General features: G+C 37.7%; 3 protein-coding genes across 4 annotated transcripts; 1 reads left to right on the forward strand and 2 right to left on the reverse strand.

Moving 5' to 3' along the window:
* Positions 1-449: 449 nt before the first annotated feature.
* Positions 450-9,122, reverse strand: smg8 (SMG8 nonsense mediated mRNA decay factor). The gene is made up of 4 exons (XM_066651558.1): positions 7,548-9,122; positions 5,550-5,695; positions 3,795-4,661; positions 450-1,771 (listed from the first exon to the last, which is right to left on the reverse strand). The coding sequence occupies exons 1-4, from the start codon at positions 9,070-9,072 to the stop codon at positions 1,559-1,561; spliced, it is 2,751 nt and encodes a 916-aa protein (XP_066507655.1). The 5' UTR covers positions 9,073-9,122; the 3' UTR covers positions 450-1,558.
* Positions 9,123-10,198: 1,076 nt separating this feature from the next.
* On the reverse strand, positions 10,199-17,097 carry prr11 (proline rich 11). Of its 2 annotated transcripts, XM_066651480.1 has the most exons (10): positions 16,958-17,097; positions 16,500-16,624; positions 12,285-12,429; positions 12,072-12,188; positions 11,735-11,968; positions 11,301-11,387; positions 11,105-11,217; positions 10,817-10,876; positions 10,636-10,729; positions 10,199-10,544 (listed from the first exon to the last, which is right to left on the reverse strand). In XM_066651480.1, exons 1-10 carry the CDS (start codon positions 16,970-16,972, stop codon positions 10,521-10,523), a joined length of 1,014 nt encoding a protein of 337 aa, XP_066507577.1. In that variant the 5' UTR covers positions 16,973-17,097; the 3' UTR covers positions 10,199-10,520. The 2 variants fall into 2 exon arrangements, with proteins under 2 accessions (XP_066507577.1, XP_066507578.1); XM_066651481.1 differs by lacking the exons at positions 16,500-16,624; positions 16,958-17,097 and adding an exon at positions 14,908-15,123.
* Positions 17,089-25,709, forward strand: styxl1 (serine/threonine/tyrosine interacting-like 1). Its single transcript, XM_066651483.1, has 8 exons — positions 17,089-17,220; positions 22,665-22,726; positions 23,115-23,214; positions 23,317-23,450; positions 24,592-24,740; positions 24,830-24,927; positions 25,032-25,144; positions 25,581-25,709. The coding sequence occupies exons 3-8, from the start codon at positions 23,148-23,150 to the stop codon at positions 25,638-25,640; spliced, it is 621 nt and encodes a 206-aa protein (XP_066507580.1). The 5' UTR covers positions 17,089-17,220; positions 22,665-22,726; positions 23,115-23,147; the 3' UTR covers positions 25,641-25,709.
* The last annotated feature ends 600 nt before the right edge of the window (positions 25,710-26,309 follow it).

The following is a 26,309-nucleotide window of genomic DNA, read 5'->3' on the forward strand; positions in this document are numbered from 1 at the left end:
ACTCAGGAGTTCAATGAGCGTTATGGTTGGAAGTGTTTAATTATTAGTATAATTTAGCTACTATATCAGCTCCACTCGGAACTTCACACTTGAAGTTCGCGGAGTACCCAGATAAAATACTTTAATACACAGATCCAGGCAGTATTTTCACCTTTAGATCCCTGTTTGAAATTCTTGAAGAATAACTCTTATAAGGCTACTTAATTTTTCGTAACCATAAAATTAAGTTTATGTTGTTCAGGGTCGCTGTGGGTATGGAGTTTACCTGGAATCAATGTGTCCAACTCAGGAAAGTTCACATGGACAGGGAGCCAGTCCAGCACAGGGCATTTCACACACACACAATTTTTAGTGTCCTCAAAGAGATTTTAAATTCAGACTTTTATTCTGGAAAACAAACTAATACAAATATTACCAACATCTATGAGAGATTGTATGCCAAATATAAAATGATTATGCCGAAAATGTTGACACCGTGCTGGATTATTATTTTTTCTTATATAATATAAAAAGAATAACAAAATAACCTAATGAAGGAAAAATTAGTAAATGGGACTGTGAATGGAAAAGTGCTAAAATGCAACTTTTTATCTAAAATTCTGTGAAATTACCGGTGGTCCGCCCAGAAAATTCAGTGGACCAGCCATGGTCCACCGTCTCCTGCCATTAGGGGAGTGATTCAACCCGTGAAGCTGCGAGTAGCAGCCTCCCCCTACCCTTCGTCACCCACCCCCGCTCCCGTCTTTTGCTTCTACAGCTGCATATGGCGAAGACATTCCGTATCGGTATCAATATCGGCGATACTGGCCCTGTATTTACTCGGTATCGGATCGATACCAAAACTCCCGGTATTGCCCACCTCTAACCTGAACTGCTTTTTGATTGATGCACAGTACAGCACAGAACGCAAGAACAGAGGTACGTATAAGTCTTAAAACCGTAATAAACAAATGACTTCTAAGAAATAGACTGCAAATGTCTCACTTGAAAATAATGACTGTTGTAAGATATGTAAAAATGTAAGATACCCAGTAAACAAGGAACGTGACTGAATGTTAAAAAATAGGTCTAAAAGTAGTCTGTCTGTCAATGACATATTTTAAACGTCAATGAACGTCCAAAATGCGTGTTATACAAGTAATTTATTTCGGGACCAATTAATAACGTCAATGGACGTCCAAAATACGTTTAATAGTCGTCTTTTCAACTTTCATTTTCAACCTTAAGAGAATGTTGATTAGACGGCAGTCATTACGTTATTTCAACGTTGAATCAACGGCTAAATGTTCACTGGGTATGAGTCAAGTTCTTTACTAATTTTTGAATACATATATGCATATTAAGTGAAATTATTATCGTTCTGTAACATTGATAACACTGTAAAATGGAAACATTTTATCTGTAAAATAATAAACCACCTGACAGAATTATTCATTTTTATTTTTTCTAAATCATAATCAAACCAAGCATGAAATAGAAAGAGTAAGCAACAAGCAACAGGGTATTTCAAGGAGACAAGAGCTTTAGGCTGTAGAGTTCACTGCTGTATTTGTTAGGGTCATTGTGGAGTTGAATTAGCAGCATTAGCACGCAAGATGCCTTTCAGGACCCTGAAGCTTGCCAGTGGTTGATTCTCCTTTGGGGGATAGCATGGTCCGCGGTCTGTCACGTAAGCAAATGGGAATCGTAACACCCAAAGTCCATCAGGGGGCAGCACAACATCTGCTTGCTCAGGATGAAAAATAGGACAGGGTGGGGAACCCGGCTGAACCTGGAAACACAAAAAACGAAACAAAAAATAAATAAAGAAATTAATCTCTCTCTCTCTCTCTCTCTCTCTCTCTCTCTCTCTCTCTCTCTCACACACACACACACACACACAGCCTTTCCTTTCCTAAATACCTACAATCTGTATTTAATAATAATAATAAAAAAATCTGAATTGTATGTAATTCTGTATGGGTGATATACTATAATGATATATTTGTGGGATGAGCAGTAGAGCTGAATATGTGGGTTGTGCCCATGAAAAACTTGCCAAATCTTCCCTGCCAATGCCAAACAGCTTATTTTGCTGTTGCTATTGACACTTGTTTTGAGCTTCTGGTACCCCCTGATTGGCAGAACCTGTGAGCATGGGCCATGCTTCAGTAGTCAGTAGGTGTCTGCTCCAAGAATCGGCATGCCACATTTGACTGATCGGTATAGGGCCTGTGCGATAGGGCAACTTAAAGCTAGTGTTCTGAAAACTAAGTTGCAGCATTATATGGAGTGAGCCCAGGTACCATCTCCGAACTGAAGGCCAGTTTTCATATAATGGGGGATGTCAGAGACAAATTTTTCATGGGTGCAACCCACATACTCAGCTCTACTGTTCATCCCACAAATGCATGTTCCTTAGAAATGTGGCACCATTTAAAAGGGAAATTAACAGCCTTTCCAACGGTACAAGATTTATTGCCAAGAAGCATTGTTACAAGAAAAAAATAATCTACCAAACACAAATTTCCCTACTTTTTGTGCTATGTTTATATATAGCTTTTGGAAATAAAAAAACTGGCATGTGCACATGTATTCACATAAGCCTAGACAAAAATCTGAAAGCTCAATATGAGTTTGCCAAACGGCATGTGGAAGATACTCCAAATGTTTGGAGGAAGGTGCCCTGGTCAGATGCGCCCAAAATTTAACATTTCGGTCACCAAGGGAAATGTTATGTCTGGCGCAAAACCAACACATCCCATCAGCAACAGGGATTGGGAAACTGGTCCGAGTTGAGGGGGAAGACGGATGGCGCTAAATACAGGGATATTCTTGATCTGTCAGTGATTTGAGACTGGGACGGAGGTTCACGTTCCAATAGGACAATGACCCAATACATACTGCTAAAGCAACACTAGAGTGGTTTAAGAAGAAATGTGTAAATGTATTGGACCAGACCTTAATCCAACTGAGAATCTGTGGTCAGACTTGAAGATTGCTATTCACTAGTTTGAAACCATCAAACTTGAAGGAGCTAGAGCAGTTTTGCCTTGAGGAATTGGCAAAAATCCCAGGGGCAAGCTCATAAAACAACTTGCAGCTGTAATTGCCATAAAAGGTGGCTCTACTAAGTACTGACTTTACTGGGATTGAATAATTATGCACATTTTAGTTTTCTGTTATTTTGTCCTATTTGTTGTTTGCTTCATAATAAAAAGATAATCAAATGTTCAAAGTTGTAGGCATGTTCTGTAAATGAAATGATGTAAATCCTCAAATAATCCATTTTAATTCCAGGTTGGAAGTTAGTAAAAATCTATCTGTTAATATCCTTAATCCAAGAAAACACATTAGATATATACTAGACATATCTGAAAAACAGAAAGAAGGAATATATATAGGAAAAAATATAAAAGAAATATAAAAAATATAAAACAAGAAGTGATTGACTGAATGGAAAAAAAGCCTAAGTTATACAAACCAAAGGTGTCAGAAAGAGTTATTGTGTGATGTCATTAGGGAAACATTAAGTGAACAAATGAGTTACGTAAGTCTGAAAAACTTTTTAAAGTCAAGAGAAAATCTATACAAATATTCATTAATTATCTGTAAGTTCTCGTGTTCTAAAAGAGCCAGCTTTTGTACTGAAGAAAAGGTAGGAGGGGAAGTGAGAAAATTATTTCAATACCCAGCAAGCACTGAACCTATTAGATTCAGCCAGTAATTATATAACCTAAAAGTGCACCTACAATTAAGTCTACCTAATGAGGCTGTATATAACAAATAAAACAACTTATGGTGATCCACATTACCTGCGGGCTAAGTGTAATCTCAATTGGGGCATCGGGTACCACTATGTACAGACGAGCCAGCTGAGCATAATGAGGCTTTATTCCTCTGCCTTGGGCAGGAGACAGGATGTAAAGAGGCATGTCCGAGTTCAGAGCACGAGTAGCTGGCTCTTTTGCCCCTCCTTGTCCGAGAACTTTTACTACTTTATCTGGTCCAGAGCTAAGAAAACGGCGGCCCCTACTGTCCTCATACTCAAATCCTACATAGGCTCGTGCAACATCATCTCGCCTACGACCACGTCCTAATCCACTGCCACAGCCCCGTTTCCCAGCTGGTGCTTTGTTGGGTGCTGGCCACGATGAGGGTCCACCATCCAGTGCCTCAATAGAACCTGGATCATCCTCTGAGCGGCTTCGAATGACCACATCCCACGGCAAGAGAAAAGCTGAACCAGGAAGAAAACCAGGCTGCTCTAAGCCTGTGATGCTGTTGTAAGATTTAGCTGAACCCAGTTTGACCAGAGACCAGCTAGAGAATTTGGGCAGCAGTCCCTTGGGGCAGCCAGAGTGGAGCATGCCAGGGAGATACTCCACAGTGGAAGCCTGTCTGTCCACACTCGGCCTCTTCTCATGGCCCTCTGCACCATCGCCGTAGGGGCCGAGGCTATCTGTGGACTGTCCCAAGCTCAAGGCCAGGCTCAGACCAGTGCTGTCTCCTGGTGTATGGGTAACAGTTTCTTTCTCTTTGAGACGTTCTCCCTCCGCAGATGTAGCCACTTCTGTGGATCTGCTCGCCTCTTCGCATGCAGGGGCTGGGTCTGGTGTGCTCGCTTGAAACACAGGGAAGTTTATCCTTTCCAGCTTACCACAGCACTTCTCCTCAAGCATCTGAATGACAGTGTGGAAGTTAAAAAGTAATGTCATTGTGTTGTAAGAAAATCTTGCAAATATGATATTGTCTTTTTTTTTTCTTTTTTTTTTTTACATTGAAGGAAGACATTTATACACCTGTTCTAATAAACCTATTGTATGGACTTAATGTAGTGCCAAAATGTAGCAAATAAACAACATATTCTGTAAATAGAATACTATTTGCAACAAATACAAAACACAACTTTCTAACACATACAACGTAATTTACAAATAAAAAAGATTATTGTTGCAAAGAAATAAAGCAAGGATTTCACGTGTCCCAATTTGCAAACATGTACATACAGATTTGTGAATCCTGAGTCGGGAGAGACAATATCTCACCTGTGTCAGGGAGCAGAATGAACACAACAGAAAACACCAAACAATTTCTGCTGTTTCTGTTTAAAAGAACTTCAAACAAAGAACTTCACATCAAACAACAGAACAGCACTAGTTAACTCCATAATATTGTAGTAGTCTTGCATGTTAACATACCAAAACAATGCATATTACTGAGAAATAAAATGATTAACCTTAACCTAAACTTATATACCAAAAAGCCTCATATGGAAGACTGAAACTTCCTTTCACTATACACACATTAACCTTATCATCTTACTGTGCAAATTATACAAAATATTTATAAGTAACCAGCTGAATCACGGTTTATCAGTTTTAAAGAGTCTGTTGCAAATTTGAAAGTTTGGAAAAGTCTATGTAAAATAATTTGTGACTTCAGAGTACCATACAAGTGAAACAAGACATATGGGCATTTGTTTTCTTTAATTAAAAGCCTATTAAAAGCTTTGTTGGGGTATTGTTGGAAGGATCTAATAGAGTCACTTTCTAATAATGTATACCAACCTGATAGAAGTCATAGTTGGCAGCCTGAATATCAAAAGGGTCTTCACGAGGGGCTTGCTTCCTTCCACAGTTACAGGAACTTGTAGAGCGCCCTCTGCTGTTATGATAGAGAATAGGAGGATTGTGGTCCATGTCAAGCTTCTCACCTGCATAAATAAAGTCGCATCGTGTATAATTTATATTATACATTCATATTTAGAATTTAATATTTAATATTTAACAGTGTTAAAATACAATATTAGTCTTATAATAACTACTGCACAAATATATGTGAAATAACTGGTAGTACACTGGATATTTCAGCTAAAGTCAGTCAGTGGAGTATACTGGATAATCTTAAGAGATTTTGTTTAATGTACAACTTATTTTATTTTTTAACTCATAAAGGGTAATTCTACTGACAAGTTATTTTACAATATTTTTAAAATAGCAAAAACCCATATATGAATATACAGTTCCAATTTCCAGAGCTGGGGGCATCCTAAAAATGAAAATAAAATGTTAGGAGATGGGCATACAAAAGTGAAAACTTATATATCAATCATTATATAACCTTATTTCGTATTAGGATTTAGTTCTTTAAACACTTTCATTTAATAATGTGATGAAAAGTTTCTGGATATTCAGGGAAATCCTGGTGCAAAAACCACTACTGCATGTATGTGACCATCCAGCCCTCTGGCGATACTGTTTGAGGAATTTGAGCCTTCTCTTATATTCTAGAGCAATGGCTCTCAAACTTTGCTACTTATATCAGTGGTGGTATGTGACCTAATATTTTCATGTGTCAGAGATTTCATAATTCTGTTTAATTAAAATGTATTTGCTTAAAAATACCATGTGTGCATTATAACAATCATACACAAGATAAGATGTAAAATATCCTATGCCAATCCATTAGAGCTTCACATAGGGCCCACCACACTCTCTTCCTACCTCCAGCCACCAAATTCCTGTTGAATCCTACACCTCAACACTAAGGTTGCTGTGGCCATTTATGATCCGATCAGCAACCAGCTATCCTTAACAACGATTACTTATTGGGCCTGGCCCATGAGTACCCAAACCACCCACCGTACCACTAGCTCTTCACATCAGGTAGGCACCTTCTCTTATTGGTGTTTTGCTGAATTAAGCCCACAACACCTCCAGAAGGCTCAAAAGTGAAGTCTGGTGTCCTGGACCCACCACCCTCCATGCCAGCTATACAATCCTACCTTACCCTTTACCATCAATAACCGTAAATCCACCCTGGACTCCTTGGTGACTAAGGCTGTACCTAGCCCCACTGGCACTGTTAATGCATGCTCAGCGCCACCAGTTGCACGGTGAACTTTACATGCTACATCACCGATAATCACATTAGCCTCTCTGCAGTGCATTTCCCCAAGTAATATGTGCTCTCCTTTTCCACAACCACTGACTAGACCTTTCAGCTGTTTCTGATAACTCCTTATATAAACGTAAAGATCTGAATCAGTGCATATCCACAATAAAGAATATTGCCAGCCCAGTTTCCAAATCCCAAGAAAACATGCTAGCTTGTGTATTGAAAAAGCAGATACGCCATAAAAAATTGGTGAAGAACTTTGTTGACCTTAACTGAAAGTGTTTGCCATATGTATATATTTTTAAATCAATTGATGGTACAGAGTGTCAAAATGCATAACAGCCATCAAAAGAAAACACTTTGGACAAATTTAGCATACAATAACAAGGCTTATTGTGCAGTTTGTTGAAATAAGGCTTTACAGATGTTTCACGTGCCATTAAAGGCTTATATATATGTTAAATAGCCATCTACAAATCACCTACATCGAAGTGTTGCCATTTAAATATCACCCCATAAAACCTGCAAGACAACTGTGAAAAAACTGCTATTTCAAACTGCTTTCAGTATTGCAATGATAGCACATCCCTGATCACTCTGACAGAATTAAGCTGAAATGTTCAGAAATGTGCAAAATTCCCTCTGAAGCTCACTGCAGTAGTGATTACCTGGCTTAGGCAGGAGATGAAATTTGTGCACACAGTGCTGGTCTGTGAGGCTGCGCTCTTCACAGAGCTGATGTCCATTACTCCAGAACTTGTAACAGTCTTCATGGAGCTGTAAGGCATATCGCTGGAAGGCCACACCTCTGGCGTGCTGACTGTAGACCCTAAGAGCTTGAGCCAGCTGGTTCTTATGTACTGTGGTTGTGTAGTTATGGGGGAGATTTGATTGGTATGCACTGTGAGCCAGTGGCAGGGCTTTCTGGCACCTGTTTTCTGAAAATTTGGCATCTGCATCCAGAAAACCTTCAAGTACTTTAAGCTGACCCTGCACTTTGAGGGAAAGCTCTGCCATCTCACCTTCACTGTTCTCTATCATGACTTGGTACAGCATGTGGGCAACGTGAGCCCATTTAGAGTAAGTGGGCAGTTCAAAGTGAGACGGCTGTGGATTCCGTCCCACACTGTCATCAAAGCCTTTCTTGCTCAAGACAAGCTCTACATGCTGCCACAGGAACTCCTTCAAGGTGCAGTCCACAAGCTGACCCCCTAAGGAAGAGAGACTACTATTTTCCACATTGAAGGAGGGCTGGCGGTTGGAGTGGCGCATTTGCTGGTACCGCCTGGGCTCAGGTGCAGGTGTTCCAGCATCGTTTTCCCTCAAGGCACAGTTTGTCCGCAGATGGCCGAGCAGGGAACTGATGGGGTCTTCCTCTGGACCTGGGACCACATACACAAAAGCCTGGTTGGCTGGTACAGTGAAGAGACAGTTGCTGCTCTGGTTCGTGAGGACTCTGCTTTTACGAAAAATGCGATAGATCTGATCCTCCAGGGCGTGTTGGAGGCGCCTCCTCGGGGAGTGTTTCTTCGGCTTGTCTCCCCCTTGGCCATCATTGCCGTTTCCACTTAGACTGTTAACCCGCAGTGCCCCGTTCATCTGGAACACAAACAGAAGACGAGGGGGACATGGTCTACAGTTCATCTTCCACTCCTTGGACACTGGGCAGTCTTTTATTGCCCCTCGCAGCAGGGGCAGGGCTTTTTGGCGCAGGGCATCCAGAGCTCGAAACAAGCGGTCATACGTGACATCAAAGGAGCAGGTGGGGTGGACCAGGAGCAGAACATGGCACAGGGAGAAGAGGAAAAGTAACTGGAGACAGTGCTCCTTTTCTGCACTCTTCCAGAAGTCGTGGGACTCAGAGTGGCCGAGGCCCGCGGTTAGAGCCTCGCAGGCACACAGCAGCTGGCGGTTGTCGAATACGGAGGAGAGCAACAGATACAGGACCCTGCTCTCCTGGCTGTAATACATTTTAATGGAGCCCCCTGCACCCTCAGTCCCCCCGCAGTCCTCCGCGCCGAACAGAGCGAACACATGTTTATCGGCCAGGACGTTAATGAGGGACTCCTTAGCGGAGGTGGCCGGCAGAGCGCTCTTCCCGAACACGCCTAGCACACACACTCCTTCATCTTTACAGCCGGCGTCCTGCAGTAACTGAGAGAATAACTCAGTGCTCAGCCGCATAGCCGCCATCACCTCCAATCTCAAACAAAACAGCAGAGTCCAACATCCGCCAACGTCACACCGACGTCATCTTCCGATTCCTGTGCGGAATAGCTTACTTCAAATATAGAAGTTCAAAATAATAATAATAAAAAAAGTAATATAATTGTGTAATTATGGTTTACAGCTGTTATTTTTATTGAATGTATATGTGTATATATATATATATATATATTTTTTTTTACAGTTAATTATTATAATAATGTCACCCATAGGTGCACCAAAAAAAAAAAAAAAAAAAAAGATGCAATCAAGCTGAGAGGATAATAAAAGCAGTGGGTCCAGAGCCTACCCGGAAACACTGGCCACGAGGCAGTAACACATCCTGTAGGCAGTGCCAGTCCTTCAGAGGGCTACAAACACACACACCTATGGACACATTTGAATAGCCATATACCAATGTGTTTTTGGACCTGGAGCACCCGGAGGAAACCCACACGGACCGGGAAGAATACACCAAACTCCTCTTGGTCACCCATAGCAGGGTCAAATCCACAATCCCATTTCCCTTGAATTGTGACACTACTTGTTCCATGTAGGCTAAAGACCCACCACAACCCTCAAGAGGATAAGTGATAACAGACAATGAATGAATGATAAAAACATATCTACAGCTATGAGCTATATTTACATTGTCTGCTGTGTTGCTGACCATTAATATATTTATGAATGTACATTACTCCACGCAAATTTTTTTATAAACTTTCTCTGACTGCAAGGATGAGTTGATTAAGATATTGGAAAAATGTTGGTGCCTGTTTTAAATTTGTCCAGCATGTCCCATATTTTTGGTCAGCAATCTGGAATTAAGTGGACTTTTTACAGCTGTAATTTTAGTGGGGCATGACAAAATTGCCCTAATAAATTGGGTCTAATGCAGTCTAGTAACATGGGCTTAATCATAGAACCTCAGTCATGGACTGTAATGCAGTGGATCTGTATTCTCTTGAGGGACCTGCTGCACCCAGTATGTGTTTGAGGAGTTGGAGTGGTATATGTGGCAAATTATTCATCAATATCTGACCTCACTAATGTTATGTATCATCAAAAATAAGCAAATGTTTAGTATTTAATAATACATTTATTTAAGGGAATATCTTACAACCACATAAAATGTCATATTTAGGTCCAAAGTTGTGAGAAACAAGTGGTTTTAGACAATATTCTGAATGATATTTAATAATGTAAACATTATTACAAGTCTTGGATAGGGTCCATAACAGGATAAATGTGATGATCTAGAACACTGTGCAAACTCCAATATGTAACACAAAGATACAAATTAAATGAAATATTTTTGGATTAATACTGGCTTTGTGAGATTGATTCATTTTCAAGTTACTTTTATATACTGCATGATGACAAATGAAACATTCACATGGTCAGTTTCCTCATGTCACTCTCCCAGGGTTCAGTGGTTAAGATACTGCAGGCAAAGTAATCTGTATAAATGAAAACACAAACAGTTAATGTCAGCAAACAATAGTTTGCTCATCTTGTACTTTCAATAAACTCACAGTGCAATATTCAGACCTGGGGCTTGTTTTGCAAAGCTTGACCTTTAATTGCACTTATGAATATGTCCTCTACATTCTCTTTATTGCACTGTGGTGTGCCACCTGGAGTACTGAGAAAAAAAAATGTCTGTAAAGCTCTCATTCACAATTATGTATGTTTTTAGTTCTCATAATTCCTTAAATGCAGATGTAATTACCGGTCAACATTAACTTTTTTTAGTTGAACACGTATCTTCGTGGGGCTTTTGAATGGTGTCCTGTACAGAGAGACAAAGAAAGGATTGCCTCATTCTTGACTGACAACTCTCCTGATGAATTACAGGTTCATAAAATTACAAATGGAATACCAACAAAAATGTCATGGTAAACCTTGGCAAAGACTCTCCAATTCTCTAGAACTATACTGGACAGACAGAAATCCATTTTTCAATTAGTTTCTCTGCAGATTCGTCTCAACGTGTTTTAAATGATAATGGTCTACTTACTTGGTAAGTCTAGGCCTCAGTGGTGATGGGAGACTGCACTGTGTGCGTTTCAAACGGACTTTCTGCAGATCTGTCAATGTGACTAAGGGCATTTTTCTCTGCCCAGGAGAGACCTGCAAATGTATGCTGTCACTCTCATACTCTCTTACATATTGTATGGAATGACAACAAAAACAAAACAGGAATGCTTATTTACCTGGACTTTACGGTTGATGTGTACTTTTCTCAACTGCACCGCTTGTAGGTCCTGGAGTGTCACAGCTACACGTTGCTCTATTTTCTTCTAAACGGGTACAGCAGAGAATAAATAATATAAAGGTTTAAAATTCTTTTTCAATAGCAAACAATTTATCAACTGTCATATTAACTACATTAAAGGATAACAGACAAACACACGACTTAATCTGAAAATGTAACCTCCAAATGATGGTAGGCTTTAACGGATCCCTATTACAGGACCACAGTCTTCTTGTTATGGGCATTAGTATGAAGGATATTAGAATGTAGGAAATGTGTAAATTGTGCTGATCATATTTTGTGAAACACAACAGCAACACCTTAAATGAGGGTACAAAACCAGTTTTGAAATATAAATTGAAAGAAGACAACCTTTGGGTTGAGGGATACTACCTGCAATGCAGAGAGAACGTTTTTTTTGGAGGGAATTAGAGACAGTTTCTGTGGAGTCCTCTTGGATGGTGGTGGTGGAGGGGGAGGGGGGGGAGGAGGAGGAGGGGGCAGAGGTGGTGGTGGAGGAGAAAGAGTAGTTAAGGGATCAACAGAGCTCTGCTGAAGATATTCTTTGATGGATCCACCACTTGAGGTTACACAGTGGCAGCAGTAATTTTTGTGCCCTTTAGTCATCTTAAAATAACACATAAAAAAATACAGTATGAGTTTGTGTATTACAATATCCAAAATCACAACACAAATAACCCACAACCACTCAGAGTCTATGAATCAGTACATTTTCATGCATCAGACGTAATTCCTGTTGAAGGTCTTCCACTTTCTGGTGAAGACTCTCTAATCTCTGTGAATACGTTTTCAGGAAAACAAAACCATTCCAAAGTCCACCCCAGACCTTGAAAATAAGACAATGAGGAATGTATTATTATTATATAATGTATTTAAAAACATTGTGGTTTTTGTGTCTTGGCACCTGCTTGTTTATTGTTACCTGACTGATTATGTGCTGGCACTGTACCAAAGTCCTTCCAACGGCATTAAACCAGCCTCTGCGTCTTGTTGACAGCAGATCACCATCATTTTCTTTGGTTTCAGCGAAAGGCACTATTTTGCTTGAGTCATTTGAATTCACTTTGCTGTATGCAGAGATAAGCAGAAAAAAACAACAAAAAAAAGACAAAAAAATTAAAAATCTGTCACTTCACATTCAGCACTGAAATAACTGTTCTTGGCTTTTGTTGTACTCTAATATCATTGCGGTCCAATAAAAAATGTGTAGTTCCAAAAAAGCAACTTTTACCTACTCATCTTTCAACAGAAGTCATGCTAAAAATATTCATTCATTTATTGTCTGTAACCCTTATCCAGTTCAGGGTCACAGTGGGTCCAGAGCCTACCTGGAATCATTGGGCACAAGGCAGGAATACACCCTGGAGGGGGCGCCAGTCCTTCACAGGGCAACACACACACACACACACACCCCTACGGACACTTTTGAGTCGCCAATCCACCTACCAACGTGTGTTTTTGGACTGTGGGAGGAAACCAGAGCATCTGGAGGAAACCCATGTGGACACAGGGAGAACACACCACACTCCTCACAGACAGTCACCCGGAGGAAACCCGCACAGACACAGGGAGAATACACCACACTCCTCACAGACAGTCACCCGGAGGAAACCCACGCAGACACAGGGAGAACACACCACACTCCTCACAGTCGCACAGAGCGGGAATCAAACCCACCAACTCCAGTTCCCTGGAGCTGTGTGACTGTGACACTACCTGCTGCGCCACCGTGCCGCCCTGGTAAAAATATTATTAAGTAATAATTGTGGAGTGTTCCATTGGTAACGACAGCTTCTCTGTTCAAATGTTGTAAATTAAAATAAAAAGTAATATATTATTTTTCAAAATGTAACTTTTTCATAAGCATGTCAAAAGGATAATTGACTAGTAAGAGATCAACCATTATCTTACATATAAAATAAAAATTAATGATGTAGCACCATCTGGGTGTCCTTACTACTGTCACATTAATGTAATATTTTATTTGACCGCAAGAGATTTAATAATTATTGTGTTGGCTGCTGAAAAGTTATAGGCATTCTGCTTAGAAATGCAAACAATGTGTCCCCTGTGGGTGCATTTTGGTCATATTGGATTTGCTGCTTCACAGTAAGGCCCTACGTATGTCTTTCAAGTTTGTTTCTATTGGGCTTTACTGTTTAAGTTACGTCTGACAGAATGTATAAAGCTACGCTTATTTCGATTCATTAATATGTTGTGATCACAGTGTGCCTACATGTCAATGATTTTTTGATAATTATTTACCTCCAGATTGCAACAAGACTAATTTTTCGTGGACTGGATCAAAAAAGAATCATTATCACACAATTAAGCATTGAGAAAATACTATGAGATGTTTGACAAAACATGCAATTGCGAAGTTGTGAGACACTGTGCAGAGTATACAGTGAATCAAACTGCTTGCTTATACACTTATCTTTTGCAGAAATATTTCATTTGATCCATTTGAAAATGTGAATTGCAAACCCTAGTGCCTATCATAACTAAATATTTATGTACTTAGAAGGTACCCCCATTGATTTACCATTCATGTTTCATGATTGGACCTTGTTATGGTTGTTAAACAGCTGCTAAAATTGAACTGGCCGATGGCAGTCATGTTTTTTCGACTATGACATTATCGTCATAGAATCTGATTCAGGACATCACTCAGTAACTGCATACCAATGTCAATTGTCATGTCAATTGGACAGTCCTGTGTTGTGTGACATTCTTTTAGTTGTTATAGTGCCTTCTAGGCATGCAGTTGCACCATGTTATCATATCTTCCAGCCTCTATAGGAATCAACCACATGAATTTTCATAAGCATTTGTGAGTTTTAGCTGTATTTGCCTGAATTTTGGAATGCAAGTTCCACCCCTGTTTTTGGACGTGGTCTGGAAGCCACACAGTGATGAAATTCCAGTGATATATTTCTTTCATAGGAAAGTGACAATATACAGAATATAATTGCTATTTTAGTTATATTTCTGCATAAATTATTTATAAATTAATTGATTCAAATATAAAATAAAATAAAAAGGAAAGTAAGAGTGGGGGTGGGTGATGCCCTGTTGAGCTGCGCTGAGCCTTATATCTGTTTGGGTGCTTGGCTGAAGAGCCACCCACTGTACACAACATGCCCCCAAAAAGTGATTTATCATTAAATAAAAACTAAATGCCTTTTGAATAATAACAAATCTGATCATATTTGACTTTTATTCACAGAAAACACTGCAGACGCATATTTGTCATTTTCTCCATGGGAAGAGTTACAAGTTTGCGATATATATCACATCTTGTAAACTCGTCTATCATCTAGAATCCAGAGTTTACCAGTGGTAGATATGACTTTGTGTGCCATTTGGGTCCATTTTAAAAGTTGGAAAAATGGTATTTCCCAGTTTCCGAAATCACTGGAACATGGCATAAGCGAACTGAGATGGTTTTACACTGTTTATAAACAGAGCTGGCCAGCTAAAAGGCACTTGGTTTAGTACACCACAGCAAATAATTGTCCAGTGAACTGAGACTCAAAACACACCTTATAGGATAATACCACTGAGCACAAGTCGAGTGAAGGGTCTTCTGAGTATTTTTCATCCTTCTTCCTCTCTTAACCCAAGCTCAGCACTAAACTCACAACTGTGTTGGGCTACTGGGCTTGTTTTTCTCCACCGTCACATCTCCAGTCAATGAGTTCCTACAGCGCCTCCTCCCTGTGTCTCACTTAAATGCATAAAATTATTTTGCTATGTTCTTAAAGACACAGAACAAAAAATTTGACACAACACACACACAAGTCATAAATACTGCCCTCATTTTGAGATCCCGTCCACATTTTAAAAACATTTATCTGGTACTATACCGCCTAACCCAGAATGCTGTTCATAAACGTCAGTTTAGCACCTGACTGACAAGCTGAGAATACTAGGCCTGAACACCTCCTTCTGTAACTGGATCTGGAGGACCTCAGAGAGTCTGGATGGAGAGCAGCACCTCCAGCATCACCACTCTGAGTACCAGGACCCCACAGGGTTCTGTACTCAGTCCTTAGCTGTTCACACTGTGGGTTCAAATCACAACATCATGTTCACTGACAACATGACTTTGGTCAGTCTCATCAGCTGGAACAAAAAATCAGTGTACAGAAAGGAGGAGCAGTGCCTAACATGTACAAAGTCAACAAATTGCCTCAGAATGCGTACAAAACAAAGGAGATTTTTGTCGACTTCAGGAGAGTTCAGTCTATTCACTCTCCACTTAATATCAATGGACCCTCTGTGAAAATTGAAACAAGCACCATTTTCCTTGAAGTTCACCTAGCTGGACCTGACATGGATTCTCAACACCTCTTCCATAAGTAAAAAAAAGCCCAGTAACGTATGTACATGCTATACATACATTTTATACAGAATCTGTAGAAATGAACTGCTACGCCAGTCAAACACACAAAACTATACACCAACTATGTTCCTGTATTTCTGTGTGTGGGAGTTAATCAATGAAACATTTATTTATTTAACATCTGTAACTGATACATTCTGGTCATGGTCACGCTGGGTCTGTGTGACATTGATTTTAAAGCTATGTACACTTCATTGTGTACAATGGGATGGCTTTAAAGTTAGAATTCTGTATGTTAACATTTTAGTCATAGCCAATCAGTTTTTTGATCACTATTTCACATTTTGGAGTTTAATTTAACTCTGGGCTGCTCTGCTTACAGGTCTTATATATAATAAGTCTTAAATAAGAGAAGTGAGAATTAATAATTGTTTATGATATCTGGTGTTGAATAAAGTCCCAGTGCAGTGAGGAATGCAGAATGATTTTTTAATGACACAGCCTTATTTTTATCTCTATCTGAGCATCATCTTGCATCTTTATTGCGTCTTTATTTTCTTTAAATATAATTAGCAACCATTAACAGCGATTATCAATGTGTCAAAAAAAATTAAAAGCCATGTGTTGATTAATGTTCCTAAATAAATGGCATTTCATTAACTTACACTAAAACATAAAAGGGTATTTCCTTGTGCAGAATCATGGTTTAGAGGTTTTTGCTGACAGTGAATATATGCTAGTTATTCTTCTGTCTGATTTTTTGTTTTGCTGATGTTAAACTCTACTCACCACTGTACGCCTGATGGACCTGCCTGACCAACAGATGTTGGAGTCAATGTCTTCTTGTTCTTTATGGCCCATCGCCGACTGCTGCCATTCTTTTTCCGGCGCTTCTGGACGATTCTGTTTATTCTCTGTGTTTCAATACACGTGCAATACTCGGTCATTTTGCACAAGCAGTGCATCAATTAAATATTTGCATTGAATTACGAAATTATTAATTTACGTTGAAAATAAACGAAACATATTTTGTCATAACTTCCGCCTGATTCCTTCTGTACTGTGCACAGCCCGCAGACACAATCATCAATTATTTAGTAAGTTTAGTTCAGAAGGCTCATCGGATAGTAAGGAAGACTACGCTGACAAATTACTTTTCAATATGTGAGAATTTTTGGGGGGAATATTGAAAGCAAACTTCTGCTGTTTCTTTTTTCATTATACAGAAAAGTAAACTCAATTCTTACCCCGAATCCAGCCATCGTTCTATTTTCTTTCACCACATTTTCAAAAACACTTCGGAAACATCCTTCAGCCAATCAGTGGCCGTTTTACACTCAGGTGACTGATTGCGTCTCTCTAATTGGTTACTAACGCTACAACTTCGGCGGTCGACAGCTCTGTGTCCGCCCAGAGGGCTCGATCAGCCAACCCATACGTCCTTTACTGTTACTGTAGCAACGGAGTAAACTATGATGGTGATAATGTTCGAGTCGAATACGAGTTACAGGTATGAAGAGAATCGATTCAAATCCTCCATTCACAAAAATCTCACTTAACCACCCCCACCCATCCCAGAAACCTATTTATCTTTGCCCACATCCCTCATTTTTATTGCTTACTTGCCTCATAGAATGATTACATTACATAGTACATGAAATTTGCCTCTCTGTGTCAGACAGAAAGCACTTCTTGGGCCACTCTAGGCTTACTGGAAGTGGGCCAGGAATTATAACAGGATCTGTTTTATTATGACCCTTGATTCCTTCTGTCAACTTATTTTAAGGTAATATTTAGAACATATAGAGCTGACTTATCCAAAACACGTGTTTAAATACTTAATTGTCCAAATGTATTGCTTCGCTATATGGCGATATTTCAGTGTCTGAAATAAAAGATGGCAATATCAGTGCTTACTGCTTATGCTGCCATCAGTCAACAACTCAGTTTATGTCAGAAATGTTTGCCATTTAAAAAACACGAAATATATTGTTTTCTATGGGAAGCCGCCATCTCCGCGAGAGTTAAGGGACCGTTTACAAACTACACTACACAGTAAAAACGAAGGTGACGAACCTCACTGATGTATGTTCCATCTCCTACCTTGATAAATTTAACCATTACTGGCCCGTGGTGATACATTTTTCATTATAAATTTCAATAGCTTTTGAACCTTTGATGATATTGTTTTTAAACAAATTATATTTGATAAAGTGCCACCCACATGACATACTACACCTCTTATTTTGTCAAATTTAACCATTGCTGGCGTGTGGTGATAAATTTTTCATTATAAATTTCAATAGATTTTGAACCTTTGATGATATTGTTTCTAAACAAGTTGTATTTGATCAAGTGCAACCCACATGACGTACTACACCTCTTATTTTGGTAAATTTAACCATTGCTGGCCCGTGGTGATACATTTCTCATTATAAATTTCAATAGCTTTTGAACCTTTTATGATATTGTTTCAAAACAAGTTTTATTTGATCAAGTGCCACCCACATGACGTACTACACCTCTTATTTTGGTAAATTTAACCATTGCTGGCCCGTGGTGATACATTTCTCATTATAAATTTCAATAGCTTTTGAACCTTTTATGATATTGTTTCAAAACAAGTTTTATTTGATCAAGTGCCACCCACATGACGTACTACACCTGTTATTTTGGCAAATTTAACTATTTCTGGCCCGTGGTGATACATTTTTCATTACAAATTTCAATAGCTTTTGAACCTTTTATGATATTGTTTCAAAACAAGTTTTATTTGATCAAGTGCCACCCACATGACGTACTACACCTCTTATTTTGGTAAATTTAACCATTGCTGGCCCGTGGTGATACATTTCTCATTATAAATTTCAATAGCTTTTGAACCTTTGATGATATTGTTTCAAAACTAATTGTATTTGATCAAGTGCCACCCACATGACATACTACACCTGTTATTTTGGTAAATTTAACCCTTACTGGCCCGTGGTGATACATTTTTCATTATAAATTTCAATAGCTTTTGAACCTTTGATGATATTTTTTCAAAACAAGTTGTATTTGATAAAATGCCACCCACATGACGTACTACACCTCTTATTTTGGCAAATTTAACCATTGCTGGCCCGTGGTGATACATTTTTCATTATAAATTTCAATAGCTTTTGAACCTTTGATGATATTGTTTCAAAACAATTTTTATTTGATCAAGTGCCACCCACATGACGTACTACACCTCTTATTTTGGTAAATTTAACCCTTACTGGCCCGTGGTGATACATTTATCATTATAAAGTTCAATAGCTTTTGAACCTTTGATGATATTGTTTCAAAACAAGTTTTATTTGATCAAGTGCCACCCACATGACGTACTACATCTCTTATTTTGGTAAATTTAACCCTTACTGGCCCGTGGTGATACATTTATCATTATAAATTTCAATAGCTTTTAAACCTTTGATGATATTGTTTCAAAACAAGTTTTATTTGATCAAGTGCCACCCACATGACGTACTACACCTGTTATTTTGGTAAATTTAATCCTTACTGGCCCGTGGTGATAAATATTTCATCATAAATTTCAATAGCTTTTGAACCTTTGATGATATGGTTTCTAAACAAATTGTATTTGATCAAGTGCCACCCACATGACGTACTACACCTGTTATTTTGGTCAATTTAACCCTTACTGGCCCGTGGTGATACATTTATCATTATAAATTTCAATAGCTTTTGAACCTTTGATGATATTGTTTCAAAACTAATTGTATTTGATCAAGTGCCACCCACATGACATACTACACCTGTTATTTTGGCAAATTTAACCCTTACTGGCCCGTGGTGATACATTTTTCATTATAAATTTCAATAGCTTTTGAACCTTTGATGATATTGTTTCAAAACAAGTTGTATTTGATCAAGTGCCACCCACATGACATACTACACCTCTTATTTTGGCAAATTTAACCATTGCTGGCCCGTGGTGATACATTTTTCATTACAAATTTCAATAGCTTTTGAACCTTTCATGATATTGTTTCTAAACAAGTTGTATTTGATCAAGTGCCACCCACATGACATACTACACCTCTTATTTTGGCAAATTTTACCATTGCTGGCCCGTGGTGATACATTTTTCATTATTAATTTAAATAGCTTTTGAAGGTTTTATGATATTGTTTCAAAACCAGTTGTATTTGATCAAGTGCCACCCACATGACATACTACAACTCTTATTTTGGCAAATTTAACCATTGCTGGCCCGTGGTGATACATTTTTCATTACAAATTTCAATAGCTTTTGAACCTTTGATGATATTGTTTCTAAACAAGTTGTATTTGATCAAGTGACACCCACATGACATACTACACCTGTTATTTTGGCAAATTTAACCATTGCTGGCCCGTGGTGATACATTTATCATTACAAATTTCAATAGCTTTTGAACCTTTTATGATATTTTTTCTAAACCAGTTGTATTTGATCAAGTGCTACCCACATGATGTACTACACCTCTTATTTTGGCAACTTTAACCATTGCTGGCCCGTGGTGATACATTTTTCATTAAAAATTTCAATAGCTTTTGAAGGTTTTATGATATTGTTTCTAAACCAGTTGTATTTGATAAAGTGCAACCCACATGACATACTACACCTCTTATTTGGGCAAATTTAACCATTGCTGGCCTGTGGTGATACATGTTTCATTACAAATTTCAATAGGTTTTGAACCTTTGATGATATTGTTTCTAAACAAGTTGTATTTGATAAAGTGCAACCCACATGACATACTACACCTCTTATTTTGGTCAATTTAACCATTGCTGGCCCATGGTGATGGGTTTTTGAAAATAAAATTCAATAGCTTTTTAACCTTTTATGATATTGTTTCTAAACCAGTTGTATTTGAACAAGTGCCACCCACATGACATACTACACCTCTTATTTTGGTCAATTTAACAATTAATGGCCCATGATGATGCATTTTTGAGAATACATTTCAATAGCTTTTGAATGTTTAATGAAATTGGTCAAAAAGAACATGTAGCTGTTTGAATGAAGTAATGGTGGGGTAGGCAATAATTTGAGCAGCTTTTTTAACAGGTTTTAAAATATTTTTATCGACCAACTGTCAATATTTTGCAGAATGTAAGTATATACACACAAAACAACAGCAATAGTTATAATCCAAAAAAATTACTTTCAATGAAAAAATTAAGTTGTCTGACTCATGAGAGACATAACTTTTGCCAGAGGTGTACATACAGTAGGTGTATGCAAAACGTTGGTGTATCCACAGGATACATTTAAAGAAAGCTGGAGCAGACATTCCCAGAAACAGAGACTGTTTGTCTGTAAAGGGCCATTGTGGATCTAGGACATTGTCCAAGACAAGTAGCAACACATCTCATGTTATGCATTACATAAGGTAGTCTCTGTTTCTGGGAATGTCTGCTCCAGCTTTCTCTAAATGTTCTTTTTTTACATGTTCTTTTTGAGCAATTTCATTAAACATTCAAAAGCTATTGAAATGTATTCTCAAAAATGCATCATCATGGGCCATTAATTGTTAAATTGACCAATATAAGAGGTGTAGTATGTCATGTGGGTGGCACTTGTTCAAATACAACTGGTTTAGAAACAATATCATAAAAGGTTAAATAGCTATTGAAATTTATTTTCAAAAACCCATCACCATGGGCCAGCAATGGTTAAATTGACCAAAATAAAAGGTGTAGTATGTCATGTGGGTTGCACTTTATCAAATACAACTTGTTTAGAAACAATATCATCAAAGGTTTAAAACCTATTGAAATTTGTAATGAAACATGTATCACCACAGGCCAGCAATAGTTAAATTTGCCAAAATAAGAGGTGTAGTATGTCATGTGGGTGGCACTTGATCAAATACAACTTGTATTGAAACAATATCACCAAAGGTTCAAAAGCTATTGAAATTTATAATGAAAAATGTATCACCACGGGCCAGTAATGGTTAAATTGACCAAAATAAGAGGTGTAGTATGTCATGTGGGTTGCACTTGTTCAAATAAAACTTGTTTAGAAACCATATCATCAAAGGTTCAAAAGCTATTGAAATTTGTAATGAAAAATGTATCACCATGGGCCAGTAATGGTTAAATTGAAGATACTACACCTGTTATTTTGGTATGTGGGTTGCATTTAATCAAATACAATTAGTTTTGAAACAATATCACCAAAGGTTCAAAAGCTATTGAAATTTATAATGAAAAATGTATCACCACAAGCCAGTAAGGGTTAAATTTACCAAAATAACAGGTGTAGTATGTCATGTGGGTGGCACTTGTTCAAATAAAACTTGTTTTGAAACAATATCATCAAAGGTTCAAAAGCTATTGAAATTTATTTTCAAAAACTCATCACCACGGGCCAGCAATGGTTAAATTTACCAAAATAACAGATGTAGTATACATCATGTGTGAGGTTCGTCACCTTCGTTTTTACTGTGTAGTGTAGTTTGTAAACGGTCCCTTAGCTCTCGCGGAGATGGCGGCAGCCCATAGAAAACAATTTATTTCGTGTTTTTTAAATGGCAAACATTTCTGACATAAACTGAGTTGTAGTTGCTTGTCTTGCATCCCAAAAACAATACTTTGCAAGTATTAAGTCATTTGCATGCACCGTTTGAGAGCTATTGAAGAAAGAAATCTGAATATGTGAATATGAAACCAACTTTACCGGAGTAGTGAGAATTGCATGTACCTTTAGGGAACACAACTGGACTCTAAAACAATTGTTGTACCTTTATATGTACATTTAAACTGTTTGTACCTTAAATAACAACCATGTACCTGCACCATATGTTTTTTTCTGAGATTGAATGCATTTGCAATTGATATACTTTTCTAACATATTGAAATAGCTTTAGTTGCATGTTGCATGAAGTAAACTCTTTTGTATGGGATTTTTTTCAGATGCACGTCCTGAAGAACCATATTTCTGCAGTCACATCATAACTGCCAGAAATGCTAAGTGGGTATGTTTTATGTTCTCAGTTTTTATTTTGAGAGAAAACATTTCAAATGCATGCTGTATGCCTGTTATTCATATTTTGTTCAAAGAGCAAGTCACATTTAACACGGAAATGTAGCTAAACAATTAATGAAAATGATTATTGCATTTGATCTTTTTCTCTAAATAGGAGTTCATATAAGATGTAGAATCAAATAGCACTAAAATCCAAGAATTAACCACTTTATGCTCCATAGATCAGCTCCCTTTCATGGTGCCTCCATGTTTAAAATATATTTTGTTCAGAACCTCTGAAAATCCAGTCCGGAAACTGTCTGTATAATATATTTTATGACATGAAGAATAAGCATGACTAACTGCTCTTTTAATTGATATTCTGCATTTACATTTAGGATTCACAAGGAAAATTCATCAGCCCCCCTGATATGGAAATTGAGAGCTTCAGATATATCATTGTATATGACAGCAATACCAGTTCCCTACTAGATTCTGGTCAGTATTATGCTAAAACTGTTCTGGTAAACCCAGATTCTAGTCTATGAGCAAGTAATTGCATAATTGCTGGACTATATTTAAAGCATTATGCTTCCACAGGACCAGCCATAGACTGTGCTGATAGCTTCTGCAAAGAAAGTCAATATCCAGTTCAAATACTTACATGGGGTTATGAGAGGATTTCTGCAATCTACCCTTTCTTCAGAACTCAGAAGATTATGTACACAATCAGAGTAAATGTATACTATTTGTTCGAGTTCTTGCATGTAAGATACAGGTGCATCTCAACAAATTAAAATGTCATCAAAATTAATTATTTCAGTAATTCAATTCAAAAAGTAAAACTCATATTATATAGATTCATTACAAACAGAGTGATCATTTTCAAGTGTTTATTTCTTTTAATGTTGATGATTATGGCTTACAGCCAATGAAAACCCAAAAGTCATTATGTCAGACAATTAGAATATTATATATGACCAGTTTAAAAATAATTTTTAATACAGAATTGTTGGGCTGTGGAAAAGTATGTACAGTATATGCACTTAATACTTGGTTGGGGCTCCTTTTGCATGAATTACTGCATTTATGTGGCGTGGCATGGAGGCGATCAGCCTGTAGCACTGCTGAGGTGTTATGGAGGCCCAGGTTGCTTTGATAGTGGCCTTCAACTTGTCTGCAATGTTGGGTCTGGTGTCTTCCTCTTGAAAATATTCTCTGTTCTCTATGGGTTTTAAGTTGCTGTACTGTTGATGCACAGTCCAGCAGCAGTCCACTCCTTGTTTAATCTCCTCCAAATTTTAGAGCGGCCTTTTCTTGACAATACTTTCAAGGCTGCTGTTATCCCTGTTGCTTGTGCACCTTTTTCCTTCCACTCAACTTTCCATTAATATGCTTGGATACAGCAGGAGGGTGTCATTGACTGTCTTCGGGACATCTGTCAAGTCGGCAGTCTTCCCCATGATGGTGTAGCCTACTGAACCAGACTAAGGGACCATTATAAAGGCTTAGGAAACATTTGCAGGTGTTTTGGTTTGATTATTCTAATTTTCTGAGATGATGACTTTTGGGTTTTCATTGGCTGTAAGCCATAATCATCAACATTAAAATAAATAAAAACTTGAAATAGAACATTCTGTTTGTAATTAATTTATCATAATCCCATCTTCTTTTCCGCTTTTCCATTTCAGGGTCGCGGTGTAATTAATTTATATATTATATGATATTCCCTTTTTGAATTGAATTACTGAAATAAATTTATTTTTTGTTGATATTCTAATTTACTGAGATGCACCTGTATGTTAGCACCTTGTTTGTGTATATACCTAAATAAGTACTTTTGTAATTTTACTATTAACTGCCTCCCTCTCTCAGGAGCTGGAGAGCCTGAAGACCTATCCAGTGGAAATCTTGCCTTGCCAGCTCTATATGGGTGATTTCAGACAAGCAACAAATGCTCAGATCCTCAAAGACCTGAAACTGACTTCACTGGTCAACGTTTCTAAAGAAATCAGTAGTAAAATGTGAGTTCATCTTCTCTTCCTTTTTTAAGTGTCTGTTAAGCTTTTTCTAAGTTTTGAAACAGGTTAAAATAAAATGTTTTACAATCTAGGTTAGAGGAGAAGAACTTCACAGTCCTGCATATCCTAGTGGATGATTCTATGGATGCTGATTTATCTGATTATTTTGAGAGAGTCTGTATATTCTTGGGTATGTATGAAGCCATTATGCTTTTTTTTTTTTTTTTTTTTTTTTTTTACACAAAATCCACCCCTAATTTTGTTTGAGGATATGGTGTGTGTTTTATATCCCAGCTTCTCATCTTAATGCTGGATCTGCTGCATTCATTTTCTCAACTCATGGTGTTAGTCGCTGCAGTGCAATGGCCATGACCTTCCTTATGTACCACCTACAATACACATTGAAGGTAACACCATATATTTACTGTTGTTTTTTCATGCCTCTTTCTTCAAGTTGGAATGTGACTTTCTGGCTCATTGAGCCAATACTGTGACAGAATTCAACTTCTCAAAACGGAAATGAGACAGAAAGCCACAATGGGAATGTGACAGCAACTTATTTTGTGATCTCAATGAAAGATCTGAAAGATAACAGCATTTCTAATAATATTTCATAATTTTCTCTAAGCCACCATGTTTTCATTGTCCAAATAATGAAAAAAAAATGCAATTTTTTTAAAATTCAGGTTTACATTTTTAAAACTTTATATTAAGCACAATTCATTATTTAAAATGCAAGATTCAAGATGAAGGATAAAATTCCTTTATCTATTGTTAGCTGTCACTATCTGTTCTTTGTTTTTGTATATGTTATGTGTGTTTTTTTCTGACTCCACCCTTCAGATGCTTCCTTGTGTTTTCAGTTCATTCGTTGGTTCACCTTTTGCCCTGCCCCTTCCTTAATCTCAAATGTCACCTGTTTGTACTTTGTTTCCTTGGTGTTTAATGTGCTCACCTATCATTCATAGGTCTTGTATGTGTTTATATCCCCTATATTATTTTGTGCTTGTGTTCAGCATTGTCTTTGTCTATGGAGAGCTTTAGTGGTTGTTTTAATTTCTGTTTTGTTCTAGTCTTAGCTTAGTTTGTGAAATAAAACTTTGCACATGCATCCTCATCTCTTTTGTCATCAACTGTTACATCACCAGTGCTAACATGAATGTCCTTCCTTGTGATTCATATTTAGGATGCATGGGACCATGTCCAAAAATGTAAAGCTAACATGAGGCCCAATCGTGGTTTTGTGCAGCAACTCTCGACCTGGGAGCATTGTGTTCTGGGGAAGACAATTACTGACAATTTAGAGCCCAGATACCTATTGTAAATTAAAACAATCTATATGATTTAAATCTACATGTTTTCAGAGATAAATGGTTTTGAGTTTTGGTGACAAATATTATAATATAATGCATATTTTATTTGTGATATTTTTAATAATTGTAGAATAAATAGAACAGAGTTAAAGATGAGAAGCTCCATTGTTATTTGAGTGCTAGTTTAACCCAGTGTAGAAAGAATCTTTGCATATTAAATATAATTAAATGGGTTATAAATAAGGATTAGCATTCACAC

This window comes from Hoplias malabaricus, chromosome 18, assembly GCF_029633855.1.
Source record: "Hoplias malabaricus isolate fHopMal1 chromosome 18, fHopMal1.hap1, whole genome shotgun sequence".
Taxonomy (NCBI): domain Eukaryota; kingdom Metazoa; phylum Chordata; class Actinopteri; order Characiformes; family Erythrinidae; genus Hoplias; species Hoplias malabaricus.